General features: G+C 41.6%; 2 protein-coding genes across 4 annotated transcripts in view; one reads left to right on the top strand and one right to left on the bottom strand.

Moving 5' to 3' along the window:
- Positions 1 to 15,434, bottom strand: part of cacnb1 (calcium voltage-gated channel auxiliary subunit beta 1) — a 38,497-nt gene extending 23,063 nt beyond the window's left edge. For 2 of the 3 annotated variants that reach the window (XM_089018020.1, XM_089018021.1), the window contains exons 1-5: positions 15,322 to 15,434; positions 13,600 to 13,686; positions 13,229 to 13,264; positions 10,422 to 10,664; positions 6,564 to 6,650 (exon numbers count right to left, since the gene is read on the bottom strand). In XM_089018020.1, the coding sequence (XP_088874146.1) occupies positions 6,564 to 6,650; positions 10,422 to 10,511 (177 nt within the window). In that variant the 5' untranslated portion in view covers positions 10,512 to 10,664; positions 13,229 to 13,264; positions 13,600 to 13,686; positions 15,322 to 15,434. Of the gene's footprint in view, positions 1 to 1,669; positions 1,901 to 6,563; positions 6,651 to 10,421; positions 10,665 to 13,228; positions 13,265 to 13,599; positions 13,687 to 15,321 lie in introns of those variants that run through there. The other variant, XM_089018022.1, reaches the window with a different exon arrangement.
- rpl19 (ribosomal protein L19) lies at positions 14,430 to 16,256 on the top strand. Its single transcript, XM_089018023.1, has 6 exons — positions 14,430 to 14,455; positions 14,789 to 14,895; positions 15,402 to 15,524; positions 15,604 to 15,724; positions 15,867 to 15,977; positions 16,063 to 16,256. Exons 1-6 carry the CDS (start codon positions 14,451 to 14,453, stop codon positions 16,184 to 16,186), a joined length of 591 nt encoding a protein of 196 aa, XP_088874149.1. The 5' UTR covers positions 14,430 to 14,450; the 3' UTR covers positions 16,187 to 16,256.
- Positions 16,257 to 22,129: the final 5,873 nt, after the last annotated feature.

Below are 22,129 nucleotides of genomic sequence, written 5' to 3'. Positions count from 1 at the left end.
CTCAACTGAAATGCGTTTAGTCATTCATCACGTAAAATCTAGTTTCACGCCCTCGTAATAACTTCAAGTCCTTAAATCGGAGTTGAAAATTACACCATGGCAGTTTTAGAGTACGCCATTTTTCTAAAACAAGACATTTCATGCAATTCTGCTAATGATAGCATCCGAACGCTAATAGCCGCTTTGGGTAATTTGCTATTATTCATGAGTGAACACTCCTTAAGTAAATGTCCGATTGATTTTTACGTTTAAAGCGGTCGCGATGATTGAGGGGGAGCGATAGTGGGACGGGGGCCGGGGGGAGAAAAGTGAAGTACAAAAACAAATCACGTCCACAGATAGCGACTGCGGCCATCTTTATTTTCTCTGTCACAGTAGCAACAATGGCAACAACATTCGAGGGTGTGGAGTTCACCGGAGAAGTGAGTCGTCTATTCATGTTTGTCTCCTCTGATTCATTTATGTTTTTTCTATGCCTTCGATAAATATGGAAAAAAAAAATAATAATAAGCCGGACACTTCTATAGGAAGATAATGCTTAAAATACATACATTAAAATTAGGTTTAAAAAACTACAAGCGGCTGCACATCAGTTTAACTACAACCACAATAATAAAAAATATTGCAAAACAAATATCTATAAGATTGGGCGTCATTTCCATGTCAGAAAATTTACAAAAATTAACTCATTCACTGCCAGATGTGCTAAAAATGTATCCATTCCAGTGCCAGGGTTTTTGTCATTGTCACTTCAATTCCAGGACCCACAGAATATTGAGTTTTAGGAGTACATAAACATTCAATGCAGCGTTAGACTCTCTTCTTTCATCAGAAAAAAAGAGTTAATTCCTAAATGATATGGGTCTGGAGTTATATAAGCTTGAAATGAGAGCGACTGTCCAAAATACAATGCAATACATACAGAGTGGTTTATATAGCGCTTGAACAACAGCGGAGGCTGGAACACAATGCAAAGATGACAAAAGGAAAATGCCATCACCTTGTGGAAGGGAAAAAAACATTGCCAGAGGCAATGGCCAGCACTATATCGGCACCCAAGTATGAAAAAAACAAAACCCGAACGCGCTCTACGTCATATTTTCTATTCCCGAATAAATTTGTGAATGGCAGCGAATGAGATACAAAGTAGGATGATTATTTAACTCCCCCGTAAACTCCTCATACGCGGCGAGGAAATCAATTACAATGTCAAAATATTAATTGGGTATATTTTCATAAATCATTCCATGGCTAATAGACATTAATGTCTATTTTTAAGTTTTCCCTCAAAAATACACCTTCAATATGTTCATGAGTCATTCCTTCGGGTAAATAAAGTGGAAATCTCTCCATGAAATGGCCGGATAGCTGACTGGTCGCTGTGCATAGCATTCGAAGCAGCCGTTAGGACTGGAAGTCTAAATTAAAAACACAGAGCCTTTCCAGCAGCTGTGACCAACCCAAAATGGAATTATAAAGCAAGCCGGTGACCTACACTTACGATCATCAGAGCCATCAGGAAGCTTGGTGGCAAAATTCATATTTCCAAAACACAAGTGAACAGATCTCAAAGCAACACCTGTCAAGGCCTGGACACTCACACAAACGCACACACACTATTAGTCCGGCAACAAGGCTGATGAAAAACAGTCTACAAGATTCTTCTTACCACGACGGGCCCCCGATTCCGTTCAGTCCTCTCCATGCCTCCTTTGCCAGACTCCCCCTCACCACGGCCGACCCAGGGTGGGCAGTGCCGGAGTCCACAGACTCTGTGTGTGTGAAGGTGCAACTAGTGTCTGTGTGAGAGTGTGCTAGCTTCACAAGTGTGCTAGCTTGACAAGAGCGAGTAAACCGGGGGACACTCCGTTAACCCCCCCCCCAACCCCTTTTCGCCCAGCCAGCCCCACTGCACTCTCCCGTGTGCCTCCACAAGCCAAAGGAACGTGAACCTTGTGTAAAGGAAGGGAACCGGAGCCAGCGGGATGGGGGTCGGGTTGCAGGACTTGTGCTACATTTGCAAACTGGGGAAATATATTTAGCCACCGGCTCGCCAGGAACAGGGCCCTAAGTGCGTCGAGGCCGAGGAGGAGGCACGGTATGCAGCCGTCAGCCATCCAATGCCCCAGCTGACGTGGGATAGGATGGGGCAGTGCCCAGGGAAACCCCCCTCCCCTTTTTGTACATCACTCTCTTATTATACTGCTGCTGATCTCTTGTGGGCACGCAGGACCTTGTCCAGGACCACTTTGAAGCAACTGGCTCTGGACAACCTTGACCAATATGTGACTGAAGACCAGAGAACATTTAACTCCAAATCTGAAGCAATCCTACAAGAGGTTTATGCAGTTTAGTCTTTTTACCACAATTCAACATCAACTGCTACAGAGGAGGTCTTCGGTCTCTAGGCCTGAATCCAAAGTCATGTGGCCGTAGTCTGAAGAAAGTTAAATTGAAGTCTAAAACCGATCTAAAGTCATTGAAGAAATGTCTGGATTCATGTAATTTGGTTCAAGCCAATTCCAACTCTGGAATCAAGCCCAAAGCTAAACTGTACTAGACTAGCTTCAAAGCCAATTGAAGTCAATTTTACTTGGTTTAAATACAATGTCATGTTGTGCTTTTTTCTAATGGGGGTCTAAATTTGAAAAGAGATAGAAAGATAGCTAGAGAGACAGCGAGAGAGATAGCTAGAGAGATAGCTAGCGATAAAGATAGCGAGATAGATAGCGAAATAGCGAGAGAGATAGCGAGAGAGATAGCGAGGTAGATAGTGACATAGACAGCAATATAGACAGCGAGATAGCTAGCGAGATAGCTAGACAGATAGCTAGCGAGATAGCTAGAGAGATAGCTAGCGAGATAGATAGCGAGAGAGATAACGAGATAGACAGCGAGATAGGCAGCGAGATAGACAGTGAGATAGATAGCGAGATAGATAGCGAGGGAGCGAGATAAATAGCGAGATAAATAGATAGACAGCTAGATAGGCAGATAGGTAGACAACGAGATAGACAGCTAAATAGACAGCTAGATAGATAACTAGATCAAATCTAAATATTAATCTACAGATCAGATACCACATCAAATTGGTCAAACAGAAACTCCTATTTTTGCTCGTGACGGGAGATTGTAACTGTGCTAGGGCAGGCACTTTGTAATTTGGGCTCATTGTGTCCACGAGAGGGCAACCTGTTACCCGATTAGTCGCCGGCCGGCTCTTGCTGATGACAACACAGTCACCAGGCGAGGGTGACAGAATGAAGATCTGCTAGTTGGCCACACTGCAGCAACTGGGGCCCTGCTGGCATTCATGTGTCACCGCTGACAGCAACAACACACAATCCTGTGGTTCTAAAAAAGAGCCTTTGTCCAAAATCTTTCTTATGGCTATATGTCACGACAGTACACGTTTTTTTGATCTAAAAAAAAAAAAATGCTTTCCACGCTCTGCCATCAGCTAGCTCATAAGCTAACAGTACACCGGAGCTAACGCCACGGACTAGCGGCGGGCTCATCCACTACGTCACCTTGGCAGACATACATAACTAAATAATAATAATAATTAAATAATAATAATAATAATAATAATAATAATAATAATAATAATACTAATAATAAATTTCATTTATAAGTGCCTTTCAAAACTCTCAAGGTCATTTTACAGTCACATGATGAGTTTTTCTGTGGGTGAACAGCGGCAGCCACACACGCCCACAGAAAAACTTATCCTGTGACTGAAAAGTGACCTTGAGAATTTTGAAAGGAGCTTGTAAATCAAATGTATTATTATTATTATTATTATTATTATTATTTTCGGCTTTTCCCCTCAGGGGTCGCCACAGCGAATCAATGTCCTCCATCTATCCCAGTTTTGTGCATCCAAATTATTATCATAAATAATATAAATAATTATTATAATTATTATTATTATTAAAACAGTTAGGAATAGAAATGACCTCACCGAGCCATTCTAAAAAGTGGGACTTCCATGGAAGACGCATTTTCAGGTAATAGCTAGCTAGCTAGCTAGCAAGCAAGCTCACTGCATGCTGTCGCAGTCAAAATTAGATAATAAATAGCAGTGAGGGAGAGGTAACTTATTCCAGTCACTGAAATGTGTAAATCCAAAATATTTTTGTTGGAGAAGAAAAAAAATGTAGAAAGGGGAAATGGTGAAAAACATTTAACACGATACCGTGCCTCCGTAATTCATGGGTACAGTTTTTATAAATTTCCAGCTATTATATTCAAACGTGTAATGCGTGTCAAAACAAACATCTCCATTCACTTAACAGGGCCTTGAAACGAATGGCAATGTCGTGATACTATTAGCGGTGTATCAGTAGCAGGAAATCACATCCCCCTTTCCAACCGCAGCATATCATTGCCCAGGAAAGCGCAGGCAACCACCCCATCAGCGTCCGCGGCAGCCAGTCATCTTCATCGTGTTTTTGTTGAAGTTGACGCGCGAACGAGGCTACGCAAACACGTAGGCCGCGGCGGCGCCCACGCACACAAAAAACACAGCGCCATCAGAGCGCCGTCTCCCTCGCATCTCTATCCCACTGTGGTTGCGCACATGGGGAGATTCAATGGCCTGGTTGCCGTGGAAACCAAGCACCGGTTCACCAGCAATCTCCGCCGACGGGTGATTGTGTGTATCTTGTGCGTGTTTGAATGAGTATGCTGCTCTTGCGTAGGTGTGTGTGAGACTATAATGCCTATACAGGGGCCACTTGCCTTGAGCGGAATGACATGAAAATAGGGTATAAAAGCTATAGGGTGCCGACAGGTTTTTTGGTAGTGATGTTTTTCAGATAAAAAGGTTACATGCCAAAACAACAGGTGCTGCTGTCAACCAAAACCGATACGGACATTTCAATAATCTCTGTCACGTGGCAGTTTATCCAAGTCAAATTGTAGCCCTAAAGCTCGTAAGTGACTCACTGGATCCAAACCTAAAACGATATTCGAGTAAATAGGCCAAAGAAGACGTAAATGATAGTTTCATCCAAGTCTTAAACCAAATTTTGTTTCGTTTTAGTTCACGAAAGCAGTCACAGGATAGGATGCGTATGTGAAAGGGTCGCGGCTTAGATTTGAAGCGGATTTAAGTGGGGCAGGAGATGTGAGACAATCTCACGTGGAACTGTCGCAGCTTGGAATTGAAGCGGATCTACGTGGGGCAGGAGATGTGAGACAATCTTAGGTTGAACTGTCGCAGCTTGGAATTGAAGCGGATTTACGTGGGGCAGGAGATGTGAGACAATCTCACGTGGAACTGTCGCAGCTTGGAATTGAAGCGGATTTACGTGGGGCAGGAGATGTGAGACAATCTCACGTGGAACTGTCGCAGCTTGGAATTGAAGCGGATTTACGTGGGGCAGGAGATGTGAGACAATTTTAGGTTGAACTGTCGCAGCTTGGAATTGAAGCGGATTTACGTGGGGCAGGAGATGTGAGACAATCTCACGTGGAACTGTCGCACCTTGGAATTGAAGCGGATTTACGTGGGGCAGGAGATGTGAGACAATCTTAGGTTGAACTGTCGCAGCTTGGAATTGAAGCGGATTTACGTGGGGCAGGAGATGTGAGACAATCTTAGGTTGAACTGTCGCAGCTTGGAATTGAAGCCGATTTACGTGGGGCAGGAGATGTGAGACAATCTCACGTGGAACCGTCGCACCTTGGAATTGAAGCGGATTTACGTGGGGCAGGAGATGTGAGACAATCTTAGGTTGAACTGTCGCAGCTTGGAATTGAAGCGGATTTACGTGGGGCAGGAGATGTGAGACAATCTCACGTGGAACTGTCGCAGCTTGGAATTGAAGCGGATTTACGTGGGGCAGGAGATGTGAGACAATCTCTTTTCGTCAATGGATGCTACAGCTTCCTGTTTGCTTTTAACATTTAGCCTGTAGTTGACGTGCACATTTCACCATGACGATGAAAAGGTTTCTTCAGCTGTCATCTGTACTTCTTTGAAGGTGTCGGACGTTTCGAACCGTCACCCCTGGACAGTAGGGATATAGAACCAGAGCTACCAGCAAAACTTTAGTTCGCTGACGAAGCCTCTTGGATGTGAAGCGAAACGTCCGACACCATCAAAGAAGTACAGATGACGGCTCAAGAAACCTTTTCATCCATGAACCACTCCTGTACGATTGAGAGCTTAAACAGATGTAGCATACCGTGACGTCCCTGATCCACTGGTGAAAAGGACGCTTTGATCCTCTCCTCTTTCATCTAGAACTGCTTCATACAACAAAGAGGGTGCAGGTGGCTTTGTGCTGTGTCATATTATTTGTTACTTAGTTTTTGTTGTTGTTTTGATTTCAAGATGGCGTCTTTACAGCAGCTCCTGTATTTCTTTTTGTTTTACTGCTTCCTTTCTTTTCCTCTTAGTTTCATCACTTTGCTGCTGTGAAATGTAAATTTCTCCACTGCGAGACTAATAAAAGCTAATCCAATTCAAATCCAAATGATTGACAGCGTTTTTGAATTTGGAGTCCGTGACGCGTTTAGGGTCCAAATAACCGAACGGGACGGACGGACGTTACCTGTCGGACGAAACTGTTGGACGTGGTGTCAGATGAGGTGCTTCCATCGGAGCGCTTGAAGCGGCTCTTCCTCTTGGCATACTTGCCCTGAGGGAAAGAGAGGAGCGTGGGTGTGGGTTTGATAGAAGAAGTCATTTATCATAACACATTGTTCTAAAAGCCCCCGGCCGCTGTATGCGATGGAGTTTTAGATAAGGCGACATTAGCCTGAGAGGAAGCGCACACACACACACACAAACATAAAATTCACGAGCAGCCAAGGCGACTCCTCATTTTTCATGTTCCGTTGCAACCCTCTAATCAGATTGGCGGACCCCTGCCAAATGGGTTCTATCCGGGTTGAGCAGAGGGCGCTCATTACATTAGAAACCCACCCTGCCCACATTGCCATGGTTACGCAATGCCGACTAATCACGTTTGCAGGGGAGACGGTCTATTCTTCTTTTTCTTCCCGCGTGAAGTGAATGGCGGGTGCACCAGAAGAAAAAATGTGCCGCCTAACATAATGCGTACCTGGGTAACACTCTGTGGATAATTTATTAGGTACACCGGTGAACTCAAAGCATTCATTCCTGTTGCGTTCACGATAATCATACGCCATCTTTAATAACTTGAATAAAGTTCAGATACAGTGGCACGATAAGCCCAAAAAAAAGTTTGATTCTTAAAAGTGTATTTTGCTCCTCATCAGTGGGGACGAAGGGAAAAGAAGGCCAGGCCAATGTCAGCAACAGGAAGCGTCAGAGCTTTGTGTGACTAAATATCCCGCCAGATTAAAAGTAGTATATAATTAAAGAGGAAGCAAGCATGGGGTGTTTATTCAAGTGGAATCCTGGTGTGGGGCAAACTTCCTTTCCTGCCGTCCGGGTGATTTATTTAAATCAATGAGATTAGTTTCATCACAGTTAGGTGTATAAGCTACAATTGTCTGGGTGGGTATCACAAAATGGTTTGAAAATGGCAACCTAAAACGAGCTATGGGGAGTAGTGGCTCCGTTCAGATTCAAATGTTGGCCATTATTCATCAAAAAAGCATATACAGTAAAGTCTCGTTATATCGATATCGGATATATAGATAGTCCCGGTTATATCGATACTATTTCTATGCACGCGCGGAGAAAATTACATGCAAACAGGGTCGGATATATCGATAGTCCCGGTTATATCGATATTTTTTCGGACTCCCTTGAATATCGATATAACGAGACTTTACTGTACATATACATATTGCTTTATATAGCACTAGAATAACAGCTGAAGCTGAAAACAAAGCACTAACAAAGAAAAAAAGGGAAATGCTGCCCCCTTGTGGAAAACAGACAAACATCACCAGAGGCCATGGCCAGCGCTTTATCGGCACCTAAGCATGAAAAAACAAAACCAGAACACATTCGAGGAGTGTGCTCTACGTCATACTTTCAATTCCCGAATAAATTTGTTAATGGCAGTCAATGGGCTAAGAAGGAAAAATAACACCCGATAATATTGCCACAATATGGTCAGAGGACGACATCGTTTGTCTCCTTTTTGTTGCTGCGAATTGGAAATTTCTCTAATGTCAGACAAATAAAGGATATCTCATCAGTAAAGCACTAATATATGTCACTCTTCATGGAGGATAAAGAATATATGACTGTTTGTATTGATATACAGTAAAGTCTCGTTATATCGATATTCAAGGGAGTCCGAAAAAATATCAATATAACCGGGACTATCGATATATCCGACCCTGTTTGCATGTAATTTTCTCCGTGCGTGCATAGAAATAGTATCGATATAACCGGGACTATCGATACATCCGATATCGATATAACGAGACTTTACTGTAGTGTCAACCTACCTCTGTTAGTACACCATTTGTGTTCACTTTGTTACTATTCAGGCTTAGCATTAAGCTAACAATCTGAGAAGCTATGTGGTTGTTTTACTGTAAGTACACAAAATGTGATTCTCTTTGAGTTTAGTTGGCCGGTAAGCTGCCGTTGGGAGTTGCAATACACATTTCACGGCGTTAGACGCAAGTTGAGACGAAAGTTCACGTTTCCTGGTACACAGAGAACTTTGAGGGAGCCGAAGGGATAAAGAGGCCGGGAGGAGTGGGAGTGAAGGCATGATTGGAAGCTCTGGTTTCTCTCATTGCAAGCGGCAAAACAATAAGTGCGCTCAGTGTGGGTGTTTTTTCCCCTTTTTTTGATTTTAAAAACATTGTCTTGTGTCGTCTTTCCACACCCAATCGCCCTGAAAAAGAACGGTACAGCTTATTTTCAACTGACGTGAGGTGACACGAGAAAGAAATGAAGAGTATCAATATTGTCAATGATGGATGTTTATGTATCTATAAACTGCTAACCTCATTTCAATCTAACAGTTTTTCCTCAAAAAAATTCATTTGCCGACCAATTAAATCTGCTTATTTTTTGCAGTTTTACCACCTCCCCCGGCATTAATAGAATGCAAAAAATGGCAGAAAAAAATGACTTTTGAAGGGGTGGGGGTTACAGACAGAGAGAGATAAGCCATTCTCCAAAAAAGAAAATGGCTGCCGACATTTTTTTGTCCTCTGTTCCCTGCCCCCAGTCTTCGGTTAAAGCCACGTGATTGGTCAAGAATGCAGCAGTGAGGTTAGGTGGTTTAAACATTAAAGAGACAGGCAGACGACCGAGAGTGACAAAATGGATAGGAAACTGTGAAATTTGGACTCGTTTCAACTTTGATAGTTCAAAGGCAGAGTGTGTACTACAAGGTTAAAATATCCCATCAATCAGGCTCCACAAATAACCCGCACGAGCCATCTGTACAATTTGAAGAGAACATACAAGCAAGGGAACTAGCCATTAATGAAGTTTCTAGTGTGTCGGTTTGCATCTGTTGCTGTTGCAATATCACAACTTCCAAGATGTACAACCCAGAGCTCCTTGAGACACTTTATGCAAAAAGCTATCCATTCCATCAAGGACCATCACAAAGGTAAATAAAACGACTTTATTATACAATGCAGTTTATTTATTTAATTATAATACCACAGCACATTTATTATACATAAAATAAGGTGTATTTTGTGTAGTTTTAAGGCTTAGAAAATTAGAAAGTAGAAAATTATGTTTTGTGGGGACCTGGGAATGGATTATTCTCATTTTAATAGTTTCCTATGGGAAATTAATTTTTGGGATGCACAATTTTCACCTTACACACTCTGTCTGGGAACCAATTAAGTTCGTAAGCCAAGATATCAGTGTACAATATATCCACAGACCGATTTTTCAGAATTCTCCCTCCGTTGTAAAGTTACACAAAATCTAAAGGACATTATATGAAACTTCAAAAGTGAGCATTGTCATCTTTGACAAGCACACTTTTTCACAATGCACAAGTATCCAACGAAGGTGTTTACGATACTAATCATTTTCGACACAATCAAACGCATTCTTCTGCGTCGACTTTCTTGTAATGATGACAGAATATTGTGCATGTGTGGAGTGACACAAAGGTGTGGCTTTGCATCACATCCAATGGACATCCTGGCATCGCTTATCGCGCCGCTGTATCCACAAACGCTGATTTATTAACCACCAATTACCATCTGCTCGCATGCAAACGGGCGTGGAATATGTTGATAAAAATGTAAAATGTATGTCGGGAAATTGGAAATCAATTGTATATCGAAAGCCTTCCTGTTGGCGAATCTGCTCAGTGAAAGCAAATATGCAAGTGGCAAACAACCTGTTAATCTCTTTTGGAAAACACACGCATTCATTTAATGTGTTATCAGAAAAACGCGTGCAGTCTAGTTGTATGTCGTGAATATAGTACGTATGTGTGGGTTGTTTTTTTTTTTTCAATCCACGCTTTTTTTCTTACCTGTGCCTGGGGATGGGGGTCGAACATGTCCATTTGGATCTCCTGGGTTGAGCTGGAAGGCGTCCTGGACATACTACTTTTCTGTACCATTGATTTAACTTTTGGCCCTTAATCAAAGAATGTATTTTCGGTAGTGGGTGGGGAGTTGTTTACGTCGACGTCCACGGACTCATCTCTGTCGTGTCAGAGGGGCTCTTCAGGCCGATGGTGAGTGGAATGGCAACAGCTGCCTTCGCTGTCAGCCTGCAGACCAAAGCGGAGGAAGGGAGCGCCGTGTTGCCAAGTTAACGGAAGAGTACAAACAAACATCCGGTTCTTGATGTCAAAATAAAAGAGAAGAATACGACCTTGCAATGTAATTTCGCCTTGCGTACAGAGGGTTGTGCCAGGAAGGGCATTCGACGTAAAAAGCTTGGCCAAAACAATCAAACCGCTGAAGATGGATGACACTGATTCGCTGTGGCGACCCTTTGAAGGGAAAAGCCGAAAGGAAAAGAGTACGAAGTATTATGTACTGTGTATAATGTTTTTTTCCTTTTAATCGTCATTTATTTATTTATTTATTTATTTATTTTATTAATAGAAATCCCATTAATTCATCATGCTTCCAATATTATTCTTCCCGTGATATTTTTTAGGGTGAGATTTATTTACCAGTGAGTGGGGAAATGCCCATTTTTCAAGAAAGCATGAGTGAAAGTTAAGCCCTGTATTAATTAATTGTTTTTTTTTGTCACTGCATTCACAGTTCTATTTAGAGTGTCCGGTGCAGTTAGAATTAAAAAAAAATGCCTTTAAATCTCGTCTTAAGGGAATACAATACAGAGTACAATAATAGTAAACGGATACTACTGTACCTTGGAAAATATTAAGAGCACCCTAAAAAATATCATAAATAATTAAATAAACTAAATGGCTAGCTGGATGGCTAGCTGGGTGGATAGCTGGATGGATAGCTTGGTGGATAGCTGGATGGCTAGCTGCGTGGATAGCTGGATGGCTAGCTGGGTGGATAGCTGGATGGCTAGCTGGGTGGCTAGCTGGATGGCTAGCTGGGTGGATAGCTGGATGGATAGCTGGATAGCTAGCTGGATATCAGGGGTACTCATCTGTTTCCTTTTATTTCAAAGGCTTCAAGCTCTTACTTCCAGTGTCATGTTTCCACATTGATGTTATTTCTCTCTCCAGATGGGAGTCCAACAGCCCCACCTTGCCGGATAGAGTTTATGGATTGATGAGGGAAGAACATATCCTCTCCCACAATAGGTCTGAGTAACATAGTATTATCAACATTAATATTACTACACGTGTCGCTAAAAAATTATACTGGATATAAAAAGGTGTTCCTGAATCTTTGGAAAATTGTCATAAGGTGACATAACCTTCCATCCAAACAAAATACGGCTCGATATTTTCAGTTTTTAAACAAATGTCACATTTGCCCAACCTACCCTTCATAAAATACAGTATACGCAGTAGCTATTTAAGTGCTTGTACGTGCTATGTGAAATACGATGTAATATCCTAAAGAGGGCCTTCATGGATATTTCTTTGGAACCTATAAGCACACTTGTTATCTGATCCCTCGCCTGTAATTGTTTTTAATTAGCATTTGATCAAAAGTGTATCATTATGATCCTGCTTAGTTTGCAGTTCTACTTAAGAGCACCTCTGAGATTTATTCTCCAGACTTGTCACATTTCTTACATTCTACAGTATATTCATGCTGAATCGTTACAATTTGGAGTTTATAACGATGGGATATCAAGCGCCGTCTCCTAGTTTAGCACCATGTGTGATGCCATGGCAACAGCACAGGATATTTAGATGATATCACATGTGTTTAATCTTTAGATGTATCATATAACACGATAGTTTGGAAAAGGGATTAGACTGCCACCAAAGTTATTCAGGCAGCAAAAATGGAAGAAGGTAATAAATGAACACATTTTGTTTTAAATTCTTCTACTGATTCTTAAGAATATAGAAGTAGAGGCTTCCTTTTGTAAAATGTGTTCCGGTCGTTGATGCATCGACAGGCATGTTGCCCCCCTAAACGGACTGAAAAAGGAATAGGATCCAGAAGTAAAAGTACCTATCGAGTCGAGGTTTTAACATTATTAAAATGTAATATATATATATATATATATATATATATATATATATATATATATATATATATATATAAGTAAAGTGTAAAGAGAGACCACAAGTTGCAGAAGCAAAATTGACTTGAAGTAAAAGTCCATACGTGGACTTTTTTTCTGCTTGTAAGAAGTAAAGCGACAGCAAAATAGTATCTAACACCAGCAGAACAAATTTTCTGCAAATTTTCTTCCTCCCTCCACCTCTGTATGCCCCCCCCCCCTGCTCATCTCAGCACGATGGGGGGGGGGGGGCTTTCAGCTCCTCTGCCCCCAAACTCTGGAACTCACTTCCTCCAACATTCATAACATAGATTCTCTTCCCACCTTCAAATCCCATCTCAAAATCCACCTATTTAAAATTGCATTTTCTGTGTACCTCTATCTATTGTTTCTATTTATAATTGTATTTTAGTTATTGTATTCCATTTATAATTGTATTTTATTTATTATTGTATCTGTGCTTGTCTGTGACTGTCAAGTGTCCTTGAAAGCTTTGAAAGGCGCTTGAAATAAAGTGTTTTATTATTATCATTATTAATACAATGCTGCTGTCCATACGGGATAAGGCATTAACTTAACTTAACTTAATCTGGAATTTTGAAAAACAAGAGAAAATCAGCCTTACGTTTTAGAAAATATTGCTAGAAATATTATCCGCACCTGAACACTCCGGTGGGATGACGCTCCCTCGATGGGCTGTGGAAGAAATGGTGAACAGATAGTCAAATGATGGCTTACCTCTTATTATAGACACAGTCACGTAGATGTATAGTTTTGTTATGCATTTTACTCATAGTTACACTAAAAGTAGCCATATACATTGTAATGCATTTTCCTCAGTTACACAAGCTGATGATAAGTAACCACCTCAATACCCTCTGAATGAAAAATGTACAACATGTACTTGCAGCTGTTTTCTTCCCCACATTGTTATTCTCTGTTTATAGCCAAATAACATACCCTGTTCGGTTATAAAATGGACTAGCATTTTATCTTTGAGGATAAATTATGCTGGAGATATTGTCAGTTACCTCAGGTGAAGGAGTGCATCCATGCACCCACATTGCTGGCTTGCAAGGTTTCCATGGCGACGGGCTGTGACTGCTGCCAAGTTGGGTCTGTATAGCAAGCAAAGGCGGTAGAATGAGGAGCACTTGCTCTAGTCTATTCAGCGGCAGTCTTTACGGTGGGGGTATTGCGAATAAGCTTGTGCGAATTGCATGATTTCACGAGTAATTGCGGGGGAAACGATTTTGAATTGCCTGAACATGTCACACGACAGTGGAAATAATATTTTTGTCTCAATGAAACTCCACAATTCAGTTCAACACGACATGGCATCAATTCATAGCAAAAGAAAACATTAGACAGGCAGGCATGTTTTTCCGTGGTCATTTTGGATTTTTTTGTTGGCTTTTAGAAAACTTTTTTTTCGGATTTACCTTTAATGTGATACGTTTCCACAGTCCTTCGCATTAGATGTTTACGGATTTTAGGTTTTATACACAGTACGGCATGATTTTTTAAACTTTTACTAAATTGCTCCAGGGCCTTGAGCCAACAGTGTCCTCGTGTGGTAAGAAAGTAAACTGCAACAATCCGACCCACAATGCACCAGAACGACAGGGGTCGTTACCATTATGGTAAAAAGGGGATTTCATTAAATATATTGTTATTTACATTGGGTGTATCTACAAAATACAAACGAAATATTGTTGTGTTAGGCCTGATTTACAGTTTTTTAAATAAACTTCAGAACAATTATACAAAATGTAATCGGCACTTGAAGAAACCTATTTCATAGATCGCGGTGGACTAGCCTCAATAATGGTACATGCCGACCCACCGCTGAAGTCGCTCTTTTTCTATCCAAGTAGCAGCCATGAGGTAGGACTGCTTTCGTAAGAAAACAAATGGACGATTTAAATTGTCCCAAAACAAATTATTTACACAACACGCTTCTCAGTTAAAACGTTATATGTTACATTTGAGTGGCAGATGTAGTAACAAGACCTCCAAATGCTACCATGGCTTGTTTAATCGTTGCTTCGCGTCACACGATGTAGAGGCCATATTGCCAACCCGGCTAGTGGTTAGCAACATGAGCTAATTAATCGGCACTCCCTTGCCACGTTATAAATGCAACATGAACATCCACGTATACTTTAAGAATATGGTTCTGTGTTTCACCTATTTGTGTGTTGTGTTGATGTTTTGCAGCATGCTCAGGCTCCAGAAGAGGCTCGCCGCCAGCGTGTTACGCTGTGGCAAGAAAAAAGTCTGGCTCGACCCCAACGAGACCAACGAGATCGCCAATGCTAACTCCCGTAAGTACACATGAAGCAGACAGGCTTATTATTATTGTAGTATACATGAAAAGGAATGCTCAACTTAATGTATTTGGGTAAAACGATGCGACTTTCCTGCTTAAATGACAAGTAACACATACCCCCGATGTATGAATAGCCACTTCTGGTTATGCTCGTCATAAAATCAAATCAAAAACTGGTAGAAGCAGGGTTCTTTTTATGCCGAATGTATGTATTTATGAAAGTCACATTTGTTTTATGTTCAGGGACCATTTTGTTAAATTCAGTGTTGAATTGCATAGTTTTTTTTTATGAAATTGAATTTTGTTGGGTCAGGGGCTTAAACAGAAGAGTTAAAGGGCTTTGATTCTCCTGTATTTTCTTCCAAAAAATGTTTAATATACGTGGTCAAATCTCCTTAATGATCAACTATTGACATTTTACCATAGAGGGCGCCATTTTCCAAGCAGACTGCACTAGGTTGTCCTGCAACTCCTCACATCTCCTTTTGTTGTCCCTTCCAGGCCAGCAGGTGCGCAAGCTGGTGAAGGATGGTCTCATTATTCGTAAGCCCGTCACGGTCCACTCCAGGGCCCGCTGCCGCAAGAATACACTGGCACGCCGCAAGGGCAGGCACATGGGCATCGGTAAGTGCCTGACGCCGCTTGTGATAACCGAGAGTTTGTACCAGGGCCTTTTCCTCACAGTTTGCCTTCCCATCCGCAGGCAAGAGAAAGGGTACCGCCAACGCCCGTATGCCCGAGAAGCTGATGTGGATGCGCCGCATGAGGATCCTGCGTCGTCTGCTGCGACGCTACAGGGAATCTAAGAAGATCGACAGGCACATGTAATGTATTATTGTGTATGATCAAATTGTGAGGAAAAATGTGAAATTCAAAGTTGCACAACTTTAGTTTTTGGAATGGACATAAATGTGTGGACTGGATGTGAGAAGAGTCTCTCCCCCCCTTCCCCCTCCTCCCTTTCAGGTATCACAGCTTGTACCTGAAGGCCAAGGGTAACGTGTTCAAGAACAAGCGCATCCTCATGGAGCACATTCACAAACTGAAGGCTGACAGAGCTCGCAAGAAGCTGCTGGCGTACGTGTTCAGCTGCACTTTGATGTCCTTCTCACCAGATGACTTTTCAATGAAACACTTTCAATGTTTCTTTCTTTTTTTGTAGCGATCAAGCCGAGGCTCGCCGTACCAAGACCAAGGAGGCCCGCAAACGCCGAGAGGAACGTCTCCAGGCCAAGAAGGAGGAAATTATCAAGAACCTGTCCAAGGAGGATGAGGGCAAAAAGTGATCGAGGCTTATCGTCTCTTGCCTACATATGTTGTGTGTGGATCGCTGAAAATAAAATGTATATAAAGACACATCGAGCCTTGTCTGCCAGTTCGTTTTCTCTCGCAGGAGCTCCACGTCAATATCTCTGCGGCTGGCCGACACTCCGGAGGACTTTAACAGGTCCACTCGCGCAGTCTTTTTCTACCTACATGTACAATCTGTCCAGCTTCTGGCTAACAAAGGCCTAAAGGCTCAATCGCCCAGCTTCCTAATGGCTAATTTGGAGGTTTGCTCAGACGTTGATCTTTATGGTTTCTGGCCCTTTCGCAACCATCTGCACGGATTCCACGTGCTGACCGATCATTACTACGACGACGTTAAGGTGAAAGACTGGGTTGACAACATGCCGGCCGAGTTTGACCTGCTGCTCAAGCTGCACAGTCGGGGTGTCCTCAGACTTCACCTCGGACGTTGTCCATCAGGTTGAATAACCGTCATGGAAATGGAGAACTGAAGCTACTCATTTACAGTAAACAAAATAATGACCACTTGTGAAGTTTGAGCCTGAAAGGTTATTTATTACTTGGGATCATTCAACTGGAGTCTGAAGTAATCCTAATGCCTTTGAGTGGAATGATATCAAGTTTTTGCAGGGAAATTACTATTCACCTGGCACCATTTTTAGAATCAACATGTAAATCAACATAATATAATAAAAGCTGGACAATCCTGAGAGAGAAGGTCATTCACTGCCAGACGTGTACAAAAATGTCTACTCTAGTGCCAGGGTTTTTGTCATTGTCACGTGAATTCCAGGACCACAGAATATTGAGTTTTCAGGTTACATAATCATTCGATACAGTGTTAGAAAGCTTAGACTCTTTTTTTCATCGGTTAATTCCTAAATTATATTGGTCTGGAGTTGTATGAGATTGAAATGAGGGCGGCTGTCCAAAATACAATGCAATACATAAATATTGCTTTATATAACGCTTTAACAAAGCTGGAACAGAGCGCTAACATGCAAAAAAAGGGAAATGCTGCCCCATTATGGAAAAGAAAACATTGCCAGAGGCCATGGCCAGTGCTTTATCGGCACCCAAGCATGAAAAAAACAAAACCAGAACAAATTCGGCAATGGCGCTCGACATCATATTTTTAATTCCCAAATTTGTGAATTGCAGTGAATGAGTTTAAAAAATAAAACAAACAAATTTTTTTGTTTCCGAACTGACATCAGAAAAACGTTTCTAAAATACTCAAAACACGAAGGCTGATATTTTTAGTCAAATACAAAACCCCAATAAAAATGAGTTAAAGTGTCCCAAAACTACTTCAAAATGACCTCGGAGATGCCGAGTTTCAGAAGGTCCCGCCCCCTTGTTCGTGAATTCACGCCAGGACGTATTGTCTTGCTCTAGAATCAAAACAATGGCTTCAGATTCGGAGAAGATGCTTTTTTGTTACACATCCAGTTATGAATATGATTTAAAAAGTTCTGAAGAGGAAAACATAAATGTTTGCAATCGATTAAAGAAGTACTTGCGTATCATTTTGAGCCATGAGGTCTCCAATGTAGCGTCCCAGAAAATGCACAAGATGGCGCCCAAGCTCCGTTGGAAATGGGCTGATTTGTCTGGTGGGAATTTGTGTCAACTAGTATCAAATAGTAGTCCTGGTGCAACACACAACGATTCACCATCGCGTTATCTATGTGTTTTCCTTGTAATTTCGCCATCAACACGAAGTTTTCAGACTAAACAAAGTACCCAAAATGCATTGTATGTCACTTTCTCGGTCAGGGGCGTTCCTTCAGTGACGTAGGGTGAGGACTCGTCACCAACTCAAAAACAAGACTTCCGGAATATTCAGCGCGAGTCTTAAAACATAAAAGATAGCTATATGCCGTGGAATCTTTGTAAAATACACTCAGTAGCAGTCATTTGAAGTGATTTTACAAATTATGGACACAACTTGTCCAGAGACGTCGGTTGTCCTTTAAGTAATAATTTCTCTATAGAGAACAGATGATTTAAGACAAAACTACTGCATTTTATGGCCCACGTAATTTCTCACTGTCCGTGGCTCGGCACGGTTTGGGCGCCTTATCACCTTGGGAACTTTCTGTTTTTGTGATTCTCTTTTTTGTAACCCGCCCCCTCTCATTCCAAAAAAAAAAAAAAGCCTGGGAGATTGTAACCGTGACACGCTAGATAAAGTTCTCACAGAGAGCTAAATTCCAATTTCTTCCGTTTCCCACGAAACTGCCGAAAGTTGTTTTAAGACTCTCTTGAGCAGCTCAAATGTTCCTGAGAGGCCGTCGGCTATTCCGAAGAAGCAGAGTGCGGCGGCCGCGTGTCCCAGCGGGTCACAGTCAGACCGCCTAACGAATTGTTTGCGATGCGGAAACAAAGATGACATCCATCCCGTTAATGGCCCAACTGGCTCTCCTCCGTGAGGACTTTGGTAACCCCCGGTTGACACGACAACGGCATTTTGAAGCCTGAAACAAAACAATGTAAAATGACACCACTATTGTTCCTGTCTTGAATGCGGTCAGGTGTGAAAGTTCAAGTATACTTTAACTGCAGAGTTTGCGCTAAAAGGGGTGGGCAGACAACCGTACACCCTGTATTATATGTCATCGTCCATCTTCTCGTGTTTCGTTCGGCGGGTGAGCTGGAAAATTCCGAGTTGTGAATGCATGTTTCACTGACGACAGCGCTAATATCAATTTGGATTCAGACCATGCTACCAGTGGCGGGCCGTGCTTGTTACTCCTAGGCCTTCAGTAGTGCTATGTCTGAATTAATCAGCTGCGAGTGTATATTACTACACGTCCACTAGAGGGTGTCGTTGGCCGGGAAATAACTTGTGATTTGAAGATACAGTAAAGTCTCGTTATATCGATATCGGTTATATCGATAGTACTGCTTATTACGATACTATTTCTATGAACGCAAGGAGAAAATTTACATGCCGCAGGATCGGATATATCGATAGTCCGGTTATATCGATATTTTTTCCGACTCCCGAGAATATCGATATAACGAGACTTTACTGTACTTAAGAAAATACTGTCATTAAACTGTTTGATTTTTTTTGCTACAGGGAGAAGAGATAAAGAAGGTGGAGGATTTTAAGTACTTGGGGTCAACTGTCCAGAGCAACGGAGAGTGTGGAAATATTCAGGAAGTCTTGTTTTTGAGTTGGTGACGATACCTACCTTGTCGTCGCGGTAGGTATCGTCACTGACTGAGAAAGCGACACACAATGTATTTTGGGTACTTTGTTTGGTCTGAAAACTTCGTGTTGATCCGTGTTGATGGCGAAATTAGAAGGAAAACACAGAAATAACGCCATGGTGAATCGTTGTGTGTTGCACCAAGACTACTATTTGATACTAGTTGACACAAATTGCCAACAGACAAATCAGCCCATTTCCAACGGAGCTTGGGCGCCATCTTGTGCATTTTCTGGGACGCTACATTGGAGTCCAGATGCCTCAAAATGACACGGAACGACTTCTTTAATCGATTGCAAACATTTATGCTTTCCTCTTCACAACTATTTGAATCATATTCATAACTGGATGAGTAACAAGAAAGCATCTTCTCCGAATCTGAAGCCATTGTTTTGATTCTCAAGCAAGACAAGACGTCTTGGGGTGACATCACGAACAAGGGGGCGGGACCTTCTGAAACAGGCCACTTCCGGTTTCAAATTGAAGTACTTTATAGACACTTTAACTCATTTTTATTGGTGTTTTGCATTTGACTAAAAATATCATACTGTGTGTTTTGGGTATTTTAGATGCTATTAAACGTTTTTCTGATGTCAGTTAGGAAACAAAAAAGTGATGTCGGTTGTCCTTTAAAAGATTCTAAACATGCCGCGGAGATGCTAATTGTTAGCATGTCATTGGCCTTTTCCATTATGTGTTAGCATCAAGCTCGCACACATTTATTTATGTATGTATTTATTTATGTATTTATGAATGTATTTGTATTTATGTATGTATTTATTCATTCTTACGATGATACCATAGCAGCATGTTCTACCGGAGACAAATTCCTTCTGATATGCAGTTTTAAATAACCAGATATAAATGAGTTCAAGTTATTTTTAGTTTGACGCGAAACTAGAACCAGCCGTGGTATTAAAGGTCTTGGAGCCTCTTCGGCTATTTGTGAAGTCTTGCTTTATGTGCTCGGATTTAGCTGGTTGGCATTTCAAGGCAACGCTGCGTCTCATATTGACACACTTAACTCATTCGCTGCCATTCATGAATTGAAAATGTGTCTTTTGTAATACTACTACTACTACTACTAATAATAATAATAATAATATAATACATTGTATTTCTAAGCTTTTGTTTGTGTCTTTTGTGTTGTGTCACATTATTTGTTTAGTTGTATTTATTTTTTGGATTCAAGATGGCGCAGCGAGATTGACTGCCTTTAAAGCAGGTTCTGTATTTTGTTTTTCTACTTCTTCCTTTCCTTTCCTCTTACTTTGATCACTTTGCTGATGTGAAATGTAAATTTCTCCATGGCGAGTATAATTAAGGCTCATCCAAAAGTGTCCCGAATTTGTTCGGGTTTTATTTTATTTTTTCTTGGGGGCGGTGTCGATAAAGCACTGGACATGGCCTCAGGCAATATTTTTCCCGTCCAAAAGGGGGCATCATTTCCCTTTTTCCATGTTAGCGCTGTGTTCCAGTTACAGCTGTTGTTAAAGCGCTATATAATTATATATATATGATTTTCTGTATAGCTCTCTCTCTTGTTTCTATTTATAATTGTAGTTTATTTATTGCATTCTATTTGTGATTGTATTTTATTTATTGTAGTACCTATGCTTGTCTGACAGTAAAGTGTCCTTGAGACCTTTGAAAGGCGCTTAAAATGTAATGTATTATTATTATTATTATTATTATATAAACCAATATGTATGTGTTGCATTGTATTTTGGACAACTGCCCTCATTTCAAGCTCATATAACTCCAGATCCATATAATTTAGGAATTAACTCTTTTTTTATGATGAAAGAAGAGAGTCTACGGTTTGTAACGCTGTATTGAATGTTCATGTAGTCCTAAAACTCAATATCCTGTGTGTATTCCTGAATTTGTTCGGGTTTTGTTTTTTCTTGTTTGGGTGTCGATGAAGCGCTGGCCTTGGCCTCCGGCAAGGTTTTTTTCCCTTCCCCAAGGATGCAGAATTTCCCTTTTTTCCATGTTCGCACTTTGTTCCAGCTTCAGCTGTCATTAAAGTGCTATATAAATCAATGTATGCTATTGTATTTTGTACAGCCGCCCCCATTTCAAGCTCAGATACCTCCAGACCCATATAACTTAGGAATTAACTGTTTTTCTGATGGAAGAAAAAGTCTAAGGTTTTTAAGGTTGAATTGAATGTTGATGTAGTCCTAAAACTCAATATTCTGTGGGTCCTGCAATTTGAGTGAAAATGACAAAAACCCTGGCACTGGAGTGGACACATTTTTGCACATCATCTGGCAGTGAATGAGTTAATGTTTTTTTGCCATAGTCCTGAGGGTAAAATGAAAAACACACCCCCTTACTCATAAGTTTTGCAGTCTGATGGATTTCCTGTTTTTTGTTTCGTTTCCGCTCCGTGCCGTGCTAGAAGCTCCATTCCGTCCCCTCCCTATGCTCCACCCCTAACCACTGTTCTTTTTGTTTTTTGGTGGTGGTGGTGGTGGTGGGGGGGGGGGGGTCACCAGGCTCCAATGAGGCACCTCTGGCCCTCTCCCTACATATGTCCTCGGAGGCTAATTAGATCCAGGGCACTCATGTTACTGCCTGCCTTCTTGTGCCATGAGGAGATAGAGGACAGAAGGGGGAGGTTGTGTGGGTGGAGGATGGCCCAGGGCGGGGAGGGGGGAACGGGGGGGAGGGGAAAAAGGGGAAGGCAGTGGGAAGGTTACTTTTTTTCTT

This window comes from Hippocampus bargibanti, linkage group LG17 (genome assembly GCF_051943395.1).
Source record: "Hippocampus bargibanti isolate YZ-2025 linkage group LG17, ASM5194339v1, whole genome shotgun sequence".
Lineage (NCBI taxonomy): Eukaryota > Metazoa > Chordata > Actinopteri > Syngnathiformes > Syngnathidae > Hippocampus > Hippocampus bargibanti.
The sequence above is the reverse complement of the archived record's forward strand: the minus strand, read 5'-3'. Positions and strand labels throughout refer to the sequence as shown.

Bases quoted from the DNA above. Each gene is read 5' to 3' on its own strand.
- rpl19 (XM_089018023.1), top strand. The intron at 14,896-15,401 runs GTAAGTACACAT...TGTCCCTTCCAG, and splicing joins GATCGCCAATGCTAACTCCC to GCCAGCAGGTGCGCAAGCTG. The intron at 15,725-15,866 runs GTAATGTATTAT...CCTCCCTTTCAG, and splicing joins AAGAAGATCGACAGGCACAT to GTATCACAGCTTGTACCTGA.